General features: G+C 40.1%; 1 protein-coding gene across 1 annotated transcript in view; it reads right to left on the reverse strand.

The window, feature by feature from the left end:
• The window catches only part of TUBGCP6 (tubulin gamma complex component 6), a 69997-nt gene that overhangs the window by 11113 nt on the left and 46604 nt on the right, over positions 1 to 12280 (reverse strand). The window contains exons 16-21 of the mRNA XM_082254400.1: positions 10862 to 12065; positions 10422 to 10480; positions 8487 to 8682; positions 7862 to 8030; positions 6829 to 6970; positions 5979 to 6173 (exon numbers count right to left, since the gene is read on the reverse strand). Of these exons, the coding sequence (XP_082110526.1) occupies positions 5979 to 6173; positions 6829 to 6970; positions 7862 to 8030; positions 8487 to 8682; positions 10422 to 10480; positions 10862 to 12065 (1965 nt within the window). The remainder of the gene's footprint in view (positions 1 to 5978; positions 6174 to 6828; positions 6971 to 7861; positions 8031 to 8486; positions 8683 to 10421; positions 10481 to 10861; positions 12066 to 12280) is intronic.

The raw sequence follows: 12280 nt of genomic DNA on the forward strand, positions 1-12280 counted from the left end.
ACATTTCTATTTCAGTAATCATGGTATTCCTGGGGAAAACAAGCCAAGCAGTTATAAAGGTATATATATATATATATATTTTTTTTTTTAAATACTTATATATTTACCTTCTCTGTGCAATGGTATTGCACAGAGTGGCACCTTACCTCCTCTTATCCTCACTCTACTTCTTCTCTGAGTGCCCCCATAGCAAGCTGTCTGCTATGGCCGCACTCATGTGGGCGCTCCTAAGCGGGGCTATGTGCATCCATAGACCCGCAAAGTGTGATTGGCCACTCCCCCTGCTTCCTCATCACAGGATGACCGCAACAGAAAGAGGGAGAGGAAAGAGAGAGGGAGGGAGGGAGAGGGAGAGAGGGGGCAGCCCAGCTCTGGATCAGAAGAGAAGCCAGGTATGTGTGTAAGGGGGAAGCTGATAATAGAAGTGTTTTACTTTAATGCAGAGAATACATTAAAGCGGAGTTCCACCCAAAAGTGGAACTTCCGCTTTAGGTATTCTAACCCCCTGACATGCCACATTTGGCATGTCATTTTTTTTGGGGGGGAGCGGGTACCTAGTTTTGACAGGTACCCGCTCCCACTTCCACTCGGAGCGCCGCGGCGCCCTGAGCGGAAGTTCTCCTCTCCCCCTCCCTCCCTGCAATCTTCTGGGACATGTCAGAGGTCCCAGAAGATTGCCGGCCAATCAAGACGCGCAGCGCAACTCGCGCATGTGCAGTGGGTACCCGGCTGTGAAGCCGCAAACGGTCACAGCCGGGTGCCCACAGCAGTGATGCCGGCGCCGAGGGAGAGGATCGAGGCTTCGGGCGGCCGCATCACTGGACCGTTGGACAGGTGAGTGAAATGGCTGGAACTCCGCTTTAAGGTGAAAAAAAACCTTGTGTATTTAGAACCACTTTAATTTAGCCCTTTGGTGAAGAAGGAAGTCAGATGATAGGGTGAGGCTAAATAAAATGCATTCCTTTATGAACCCACTTGATAATAACCAGATTCCATGTACTGCAGGACATCTTTCATAACCCTTTGCCTCCCCTTTCACAAGTGGGTATGTAATCGTTATCCATTATATCAATGTTTTACTACTGTGAGAGTAGCATACAAAATTTTAAGTTTACTATATCACATGTCTTACATAACCTTAACCAGGTTATGGCTCTTAGTTATTCACTTTTTCTGAGCTTTGGAGACAGAGATAAAGTGGAACCTTTTGTTTAGAGCCTCTGTCAGGCTTTTACTACTTTGTGTGTCCCATTTGGGGAATTTTACCCTTATTTTCTAAGTGGTAACTTGCACAGGTTGTCAATCATGTCAACAGGATGGGAGGGGATATCCCCTCAGCTGGACACACATTAAAAAAAGCTGAAAAGAGGTTGTACCCCTTTCTCATGCTATCCAAAAACATAAAAAAAAAACTTGGCTGGAGATCAACTTTGATCTTAAAGGGATATTAAAGTCTTGTTTTTTTTTTTTTTTTTCTTTAACCACTTCCCGACCGCTCTATAGGCAAATGAGGGCGGGAAGGTGGTTGGGGGGGCGCACAGAGCGGCGATCGGTGATGCGGCGTGTCACTCTGACACACCGCATCTCTGATCTCGGTAAAGAGCATGCAGCTCTCCTGACCGGGGGGGGGGGGGGTCTGCACTGGTAATCAGAGCATTGATTACCAGTGCAGACCCTTGGGGGAGGTGCCACTAGAACCACAAGGGATGCCCACCATGGCCACCAGGGATGGCAATCAGGACTCAGGGAGCCTGCCAGTGCCCTCCCCATCAGTGCTGCCTGCCAGTGCCCTCCCCATCAGTACTTCCCACCATTGCCATCTATCAGTGCCGCCCACCAGTGCCCATTATTGCCCCCCAGTGCCGCCTATCAGTGCCCATCAGTGCCACCTATCAGTGCCGCCTATCAGTGCCCACCAATGCTGCATATCAGTGCCACATATCAGTGCCCATCGGTGCTGCCTATTTGCTTAGCAAAAAGAAAAACCTTGCGTTGATCAAATACCACCAAAAGAAAGCTCTATTTGTTTGAAAAAAATGACATAAATTTGGTTTAGGTATAGTGTTGCATGACCACGCAATTGTCATTCAAAATGCAACAGCGCTAAAAGCTGAAAATTCGCCTGGGCAGGAAGGAGTTAAAGTGCCCTGTATTGAAGTGGTTAAAATAACAGTGTGACTGTGGGCCTCGCGCTTAAGGAGTGTGTAAATATCATAAAAGGTGTTTTGCAATTAGCTGCCTGCTGCAAGAAAAGTGCTAGTGCTTTTGTGAATAGAGGTCAGTGATTGCAGCGCTGCTAATAAATATATAAATACTAAAATAAATATAAATTGTTCTTGAAACTCATCTATGTTACTTGCATAAATCAATTAATCAATCAATCAATAAAGTGCCAGTATGGTGTGAACTCTGTGCAAATAAGCAATAAAAACCATAAAAACTGTGCAGATATTACAATGTAAAACTCATGGATAAAGTGCAACCTAAGTGCATGATAAACAGTCCATGAAACAGTCCTTTAGTAAAAAACAGGAGCTTGATGCTTATTTTTTGCTGCTTCGGGGTGTCCCCCTTTGGGTATCTACTTACCACTAGGTGGTTAGGTTGAAGCAGAATGAGCTGATGTTAAATTTCTTTGGCTCCTGTAGGGCTGATTATGCTGTGGGTTGGAAGCGATCCTATTTCAAAGTGCAGTGATCCCTGGTGTCCTCATGGAAATAAAAATGCTCAACATAGTGAGGACCGTTTAAAACACATTTATTCCATTAAAATACAAAGGGATACTCACAAACATAGAACAATACGGAGCCTATATCATAATTTCTAAGCTCGGTACGGTGGTAAGCTGCTCCTCAGCGTTCACTTCACCGACCGGAAGTCACGTGGCTGCCTCTCGGCCAATGGCTAGACGCGTTTCGCTGTGGACACAGCGTCATCTGTAGCTGGCTATTGGAGGTGCCACAAGTGTTTTAAAGCCGCGCTGAGAAGTTCTTCCGGTATTCTAAATACTGCAGTACACTTGCTACATCTCTTACAATCTTAGTGATTGTTTTCTTTTTTCCTTATATTATTTTGAATGAGGTGTTTCTTGCGAATATTAAATTTGTTTGCGTGCTGCAATTGGCGATCATTAAGATTAATGTTAGGTGCCCTAGATGTGTAATGTTGCCCCCTAATGGAGCTTTTGGGAAATATCTGTGCTGATAGAAGCACTTTCTACTGAACCCAACGGATCATTGTAATATATTTTGGTGTGACCTTGAGATTACTGCTCTCTGTATACTAAATACCGATTTATCATTAAACATAATAAATTTAAAAACTTTATGAGTTATATCATGCAATAATTAAAGTGATGAATGCTCAGTTAATATGTAGACCCCTGCTGGTCCAAATGGGGAACTGTTTCCATCCTATAGCCATATGTTACAACCATACATATGCCAATTGTTAACAGATCTTATCGATTTTGGTTTTTTGATTGTTTTACCTAAATATTTATGATAGTACTTTAAAGTTACACTTGACATCAGGGATATATTATGCAATAAATAAATAGATAAAAGCTATGAGATTAAAAATTACATAGATAAAAGATGTGCCATAAGAATTAAAAATCATTTATGAAGCAATTGATGTCAATTTCTACGTTTAAGCCCTTGGGTACCATACTTCCTCCAGTACGTGGGGCGCACGACAAGAGAACTCCGAATCAGACTGAGAAAACATATTACAAATATCAAAAATGGGTTCAAAAAGCATAGTTTGTCTAATCACTTCCCCATCTGCCACAATAAGGATCCAAGCAAGTTGAAATTCTGTGGGATAGATATCATCGTAAAACATTGGAGGGGCAGGAACATGACAAGAGCTGTCTCACAGAACGAGACTTGGTGGATACACAAACTAGAAAGTATGGTACCCAAGGGCTTAAACGTAGAAATTGACATCAATTGCTTCATAAATGATTTTTAATTCTTATCGCGCATCTTTTATCTATGTAATTTTTAATCTCATAGCTTTTATCTATTTATTTATTGCATAATATATCCCTGATGTCAAGTGTAACTTTAAAGTACTATCATAAATATTTAGGTAAAACAATCAAAAAACCAAAATCGATAAGATCTGTTAACAATTGGCATATGTATGGTTGTAACATATGGCTATAGGATGGAAACAGTTCCCCATTTGGACCAGCAGGGGTCTACATATTAACTGAGCATTCATCACTTTAATTATTGCATGATATAACTCATAAAGTTTTTAAATTTATTATGTTTAATGATAAATCGGTATTTAGTATACAGAGAGCAGTAATCTCAAGGTCACACCAAAATATATTACAATGATCCGTTGGGTTCAGTAGAAAGTGCTTCTATCAGCACAGATATTTCCCAAAAGCTCCATTAGGGGGCAACATTACACATCTAGGGCGCCTAACATTAATCTTAATGATCGCCAATTGCAGCACACAAACAAATTTAATATTCGCAAGAAACACCTCATTCAAAATAATATAAGGAAAAAAGAAAACAATCACTAAGATTGTAAGAGATGTAGCAAGTGTACTGCAGTATTTAGAATACCGGAAGAACTTCTCAGCGCGGCTTTAAAACACTTGTGGCACCTCCAATAGCCAGCTACAGATGACGCTGTGTCCACAGCGAAACGCGTCTAGCCATTGGCCGAGAGGCAGCCACGTGACTTCCGGTCGGTGAAGTGAACGCTGAGGAGCAGCTTACCACCGTACCGAGCTTAGAAATTATGATATAGGCTCCGTATTGTTCTATGTTTGTGAGTATCCCTTTGTATTTTAATGGAATAAATGTGTTTTAAACGGTCCTCACTATGTTGAGCATTTTTATTTCCATGAGGACACCAGGGATCACTGCACTTTGAAATAGGATCGCTTCCAACCCACAGCATAATCAGCCCTACAGGAGCCAAAGAAATTTAACATCAGCTCATTCTGCTTCAACCTAACTACCTAGTGGTAAGTAGATACCCAAAGGGGGACACCCCGAAGCAGCAAAAAATAAGCATCAAGCTCCTGTTTTTTACTAAAGGACTGTTTCATGGACTGTTTATCATGCACTTAGGTTGCACTTTATCCATGAGTTTTACATTGTAATATCTGCACAGTTTTTATGGTTTTTATTGCTTATTTGCACAGAGTTCACACCATACTGGCACTTTATTGATTGATTGATTAATTGATTTATGCAAGTAACATAGATGAGTTTCAAGAACAATTTATATTTATTTTAGTATTTATATATTTATTAGCAGCGCTGCAATCACTGACCTCTGTTAAAATAACATGTTCTACTTACCTGCTCTGTGCAGTGGTTTTGAACAGGGCAGCCCGGATCCTCCTCTTTTATGGTCCAACGCCAGCGCTCCTGGCCCCTCCCCTCCTGCTTGATGCCCCCACAGCAAACAGCTTGCTCTGGGAGCACCCAAGCAGGCACACTCCCGACCCGCGGCTCTGTGTGTCCATTCACAGAGCCATGACTTGGCTCCGTCCCCTCTGTCTCCTGATTGATTCACTGGCTGTGATTGACAATGGATCCCGATGCTGCCAAAAGCCAATCAGGAGTGCAAGTCCCCGGAGAGACAAGGCTCTCATGGACATCGCTGGATTGAGCGGGAGCTTAGTTAAGTATCAGGGGGCTGCTGCACACAGGTTTTTTAACTTCATGCATAAAATGTGTGAAGGTAAAAAACCTTGTGCCTTTACAACCACTTTAATTTATTCTATAGGGCATGAATCTCTAGCATAAGCTATAATAGGGCTGTAAATGTTAACCTAATTGGTAGGATGAATTTTCCATTCATAAACAAGGAAAAAAATAGAAACTGAACAAAATTTACCGAAAGTGAACTTCCCATTTATACAATTTGTGGCATATTGATGCAAAAACGTACACTGGAAAAACTTCCTAAGAATAGCAAAAATCTGTAGATAAACGCACCTTGTATCTCAACTCCAGACAGCTTAAAATATCTGGGGCTGCAGGAGTAAACATTTCAGGGATATATTTAAGTGCAAAAGAAAGATTGGAGGCGAGCTGAGAGTCTCCATGTAGACTGTACTGCAGAGCTTTGTTAAGTATAGAATTCAGGATAAGTGGGGTGAACAGCTCACTGGGCGTCTGTCCTGAGACAAGCTGTAAACAAATAGAACACATTATATGATTAATATACTATCAAGTATAGGTGCCATTATTTATCATGACATGCTTTCCATTGTACAGGTGCATTTCTAAAATTAGCATATCAAAAAGTTAATTTATTTCAGTAATTCAATTCAAAAAGTGAAACTCATATTTTATATAGATGCGTTACACTCAAGAGGGATGCATTTCAAGAATGTCTTTCATTTCATTTAGATGATTATGGCTTACAGCTAGTGAAAACCCAAAATTCAGTATCTCAGAAAATAGGAATATTACATAAGACCATTAAAAAAAAAGGTTTTTAATACAGAAATGTTGGCTATGTCCATGTACAGTATAGTATGCACTCAATACTTGGTCGTGGCTCATTTTGCATGAATTACTGCATCATTTCTGTATTAAAATTGCTTTTTTTTTTATTGGTCTTTAGGGTTTTCAGTAGCTGTAAACCATAATCATCAAAATTTAAAGAAAGAAATGTTTGAAATATATCACTTTGTGTGTAACGCATCTACATAAAATATATGAGCTTCACTTTTTGAATTGAATTACTGAAAAAATATTTTTGATGATATTCTATTTTTATGAGACGCACCTGTATGTGTGTCCGGACACTACAAAAGCTGAGCACTTAAAAATACTTCACCTTTTCAAAAAGCTGGTCACTAAGTGACTGGGCAAATTCTCCATCTTCCATAAGCAGAAAGTGTCTGATTGCTATAAAATGTTTTTCCATATTCAGCTCCACAAAGTAATAATCCACCACAGCTTTGTTCACAAGGGAAACACTACAAAACAGATGGATTTGTAATAACACGCAAGATTGCATTGATCCCCCCCCCCCCCCCCCCCTTAGAAAAGCTATTGCAAATGTTCATGGTTGAGATTGTTGGTCAATACCAGCAGAAAGGATATCTCATGTTCATTATAAAACACAAAAAATGGAAAAGCTGCCTGTAATAATCAAATGTTTAACCGTCAAAAAATACATCACATCTGGAACTTTAGTAGTTGCCAATGTCTTAACATGTCTTTTCCCTGACTTGTAAAAACCTCTTCGTTCCAAAGCACTGTTGTGAAGTAGCACTAGAAATAGTATTTTCTAGGACATGGCGAGGCCCATTTACATTCTTGCGTTGGGTTATAAACAACCGTGGGTAACTAGGGATAAGAAGAATATTCTTAACTCCAAGAAAATTACTTTTAGAGTGGGTAATGGGGGGGGGGGGGGAGTTAAAAATTATTCAAAAGGGACCTGAGAATAAAGATTAGAGAGGCTAAGGAGAAATATAGAAGAACGTTGGAGTGGAAGCTCCAGCCAAACAAAGTGAGAGAGGGTCTGGAGTGGCATGAGAACCCTTACAGGTCTTAAGCCAGTTGGTGGAGGGACTGCGGGAGATGTGGAGAGGGTAAATTAACCAAACCTTTTTTTTAAGGTTGGATTGTGAGGCCCTGCCTTTGACTTCCTTTAGATTTAACACAAAGTTGTAGACTTGTTTTACATCAGTTACGACCCAGGATTTTTCAGCTGGCCAATACAGGCCATCTCCAACACTCAAAACATCTATTATGTTAAACATTTGCTTACAAAGCTACATTTCAGAAATTCAGCCAAACCCTAAACCTCTGCCTTTTCAGTAGAAAGAAATCTTGGAAGTGATTTTGTTTACCAAACTTACTGGGATACAATGGGTGCAGTAACAGAATACTTCATCAGCACTGGTAGGGAGAGGAGCTCAATAAGCGTAACAGCAGTCTCATCGGTGGCTGAGTGCACATCAGGGTCCACAGGGAGAGAGAACTCTCCGGTAATCACATGACTAAGCATCTGGAGAACTGGAGGCTCTGCTGCACAGACAAACGAGATAGACGACTGATATACATCTTATAACATTACACAGATTAATATGCCATATTACATACATAAGCAGTAGTAAACACCGCTTGGTGACTTGCACCTACAGGTAAGTTCATAACGAAGCTTACCTGTAGATACAAGGAATCTCTTCTAAATGTGCAGGCAGTGACATCACTAGCGCATGTGCACTGCGCTTTCAATGAACGCCATGCAGTCCAATTGGAAAACTGTGACATCCCCACGACTCGCCCATTCAAATAGCCAGAGCCTGTGAACCCTGAAGGAAGACTGGGTAAAGATGAAAGCCCTGTCAGCTGAGACAGTGCACTGCTGGAGGGCTTAGTTTTAAGGCAAGTCTTTCATAATGTGCTAGTATGCTAGATTTTGTTTGTGTCACGGGTTTACTACCGCTTTAATATTTTTTATTTTCCAATTTTAATACTTACACATCATTGTATAGCTGTCCTGATATTTCTCAAGGCAATATTTATGTGCCAGTGACTGGATATAATCTTGCTCTTTTTGCCAGGTTTCATCCTCGACATCCTCAACATTATTCACTTCTTCGTCCCCAGGAACTTGCACATCTGCACTTTGTGTGTTGTTGCCAGATTCTTCATAGCTATTTGCAGGGTCTTCATTCTGTCACAGACACACAAACCTTTCTGTATAAAGCAGCCGAGTAATAGAACAGGAAAAAGAAAAACCCATTGCCCATAGCATTCAATATGATCCCAGCTGCTTCTCTTCCACTGAAGATTACAAAAAAGACCTACGTTACACCTGGCTGTTATGAATAGGTATTTTTCTTTCTTTCCTGTTTTGCGTGAAAATTGGCAAAAGCGTAAGTGAAACCTTAGCTCTGTTACAACAGGCTAAAGGTGAACATCCCATGAAGAAATAAGGTGTTTTGCAGTGGCATTGGTGGTTTAAGGAAAGGTAGAAAGATGTCCACGAGAAATATTTCTGAAAATATGGTGCCACAGAAGATTGGAAAAAACGTTGTCTTCAAATTTAATCAGATTTTTTGAAGAATGCAGAGGTGTTTGATAGGATTATTATTACTGGTGATAAAAAATATTGTTTCCAGTAAGATCCGGAAACAAAATAGCAGAGTGTGCAGTGGAAAACAAATGAATTCTCAGTTCAATGCTGGTGCGTTTTTTTGATCACAAGGTATAGTTCACTAACAGTTCATAGAACATGGTACAAAGGTCAACCAACATTGTTACTTGGAAATTCTGAAAACGTTACAGGAATCTGTTTGGAGGAAAAGACTGGAACTCTGACCTGACAAGTGGATTCGCAACCACGTCAATGCTCTTGCACATGATGCATTGAGTGTCCGCAAGTTCCTGGTGCAGAAAATGAATTCCGAAACTTGACCACCCACCTTATTCCCCTGACCAGCATCCCGCAACTTTTGGCTGTTCCCAATACTTAAAAAAGGACTTAAAAATGTTTTATGACATTCCAGGCAACCAGCAAAGATACCGCGCAGTGCTCTACAAAACGAATCTCAGGAATGTTTCTGGCAGTGACACAGTCATCTAGAAAAGTGTATTGCTTCACAAGGGTACAACTTTCAAGGTGGCAACAACCGCTAATGTATAGGCAAGCATTTTTTTTTTTTTTTTTTTTACAATCCATTCGGGAAATTCAGTTGTCACACCTCATATGTATTGGATTGATCTGTATGTCGCGCCTGATGAGAACATCAGGCTATGTTGTCCTGAACCTGGAAAAATTGGATTTTTGTACTTACTATATAATCCATTTCTCTGAATTCATCGGCAGACACAGCCCTCCATAAATCATAACTACTGGGTTATAGTGCCTCCTCCAGGAGTAGTACTAGGCAGAACAAAAACACCTGTCTAGTTTGCATGGCGCCACTTTGTCGTCCATGCATACCTTCACAAAATTCTATAAGTCCCAGCATTTGCTGTACCTCCATTTCAGACTGTAATAGAGCTACAAGTCTACAGCATGTTACGATTTTAAATGTACTAATTTCTTAGGGATCCTACGAAGGTTAACAGGCAAAAGCTAAGAGGCAAAACTGTGTGTAAACCAGTGTAATGCATCTGAAAAGATACACATCAGAGCTACATAACAGAAGGGAATTTGTCGTTGAAAATAAAGCTTTGCTAGTTTATAAAAAAAAAATGGTTCCTTTTTAGCTGGTTCCTAAATTCAAAGTACATTTATCAAGCCCTGCATTACATATTTGCTGATTTAAGTATTCTTTCTGGAGATTTCCATCAATCAGTACCTTTACACCCATCAGATTTACCTTTGCATTTTCCTTTTCATTATGTTAAGCAAATTCTATAATTTAAAATGCTAGATTGCTTTATAAAGAAACTTGAAGCATGTACCTCAATATTTGCAGGTGATCCTGCTGACCCTGGTCTGCTTTCTTCAGTCATGTTTTCATCTACTGAAACAAAGAAAAAAAAACATGAATATAATCAGATGTCCACTTTTTACACTTTTACTTTTTTTTTTAATTGGTGATTAATACTGGCCATAAAAACATCAATAGAGTAGTAATGAAAATCATAGCTTTTTAGGCTGATTTTGAAGCAAGCGCAGTAGAAATGCACAGTCTCTTTAAAATGAAACAGCTGACATTGGCAGGATTAGGTCATGTTAATGGCCAGTTTAGCAATAAAACTTACCTTTTGCCACTTCAAGCAAAAAGTATTTATCATAATTGCAAGGGTGGAAAATCCACCAAATCCCACCCCTGGTTTGTGTACAAAGAGATTATTGCCTGCCTATGTTAAAATGTACATTCCACTGGTACAGTACACACCTGCTTGAAGGCACCCTTCACTTTCATCCTCCTTCATACTTGAGGGTGATAAAACAGTTACAGGATCTGATGAACATGTTTGTTCTGAAGGTAAGTCCTCTGTTTCTGGAGTTTCAGAAGGCCTTTCGAGGGCCTTTCTTTCACCATACATTAAATTCTGGATCGTGGAGTCAGATACATGGCCAAATGCTGTTTTAGTTTCAGGAGTCACAGTGTCATCTACAGAGGGAAACGATTCTCCAATTTTAATGCTGGACTGTGTGGCATGTCCAAAAGGACTCCAGCGTAGTTTTATTAGCTCCATATCTGAGACAAGGCCTCCAATCTTTATATGGGACTGTGAAGCATGTCCGTGTATGTTCCACCTAGGGCGTGAGGAAACAACTTCAGAAACCATCTCTCCAATTTTGATATTGGCATCAGAAGCATGTCCGTGGACATTCCAACGTGGTCTTGAAGGTTGTACATCTGATACATTTTCACCGACCTTGATATTCGCCTCTGAGGAATGCCCATGGATATTCTGCCTGGGTCTAGAATGCTCTACGTCAGAAGCATACTCTCCTATTTTTATGTGCCCCTCAGAGACATGGCCATAGATGTTCCCATGAGGTCTTTCAGGTTGAACATCAGACATGAAATCCCCAATATTAATGTGAGAATCAGAAGAATGACCATGCTGACTAGGCTGTGGAAGGGACAAAGGTGTATCAGGAACATATTCTCCAACTTTAATGTTGGCATCTGATGCATGACCATGAATGTTCCAACGTGGCCTTCTGGGCTGTTCATTAGACATATATTCTCCAATTTGTATGTGTCCTTGAGAAACCTGTGAAAAGGGGATTGGTTTCAGCACTGTGTTAAAGTCATAGTCACTTACAGGACTGACAATCTGTGCTTCTTTAGCCTTTGCAAGATCTGAGCCTATGTCTTTTAAAGCATCATCTACTTGTGACAGATCACTAGTCAGTTCAGTGTCTTGTTTCTCAGCAGCTGTCACAGGGAGAAAATCAGCAAAGTCCACACTAGGAGTACACAAGCTCGCATTACAAGAATCTGTGTCTTCATTTCCAGCCACAATTAACGAAGACTCTTTATTTTCTACAAGAGGTGATGGAGCCCGTACAAGAATCAGGTTGTCTTCTCTTGTTTCTTCCTCATTGCTATTGTCATTTAGAGACGTTGGTTCACTAGGTGAAATCTAAAAAAAAAAAAAAAAAAAAAGAATTAAAAAATTTGCTAAATTATATTATATCCAAAGTTTGTTTTTAACTTTTGTTCCTGGATGGTTATTTATTTTCTTTCACAATACGATAGGTGTGGCGCGATTTAAATCACATTCTGATAAACGAATAAATCATATAAATAGTTATCATATAAATAATAAATCATAGCATAGTTTGCATAGCACTTTAA

Source organism: Pelophylax lessonae (assembly GCF_965119305.1).
Source record: "Pelophylax lessonae genome assembly, chromosome: 4".
NCBI classification, from domain to species: Eukaryota; Metazoa; Chordata; class Amphibia; order Anura; family Ranidae; genus Pelophylax; species Pelophylax lessonae.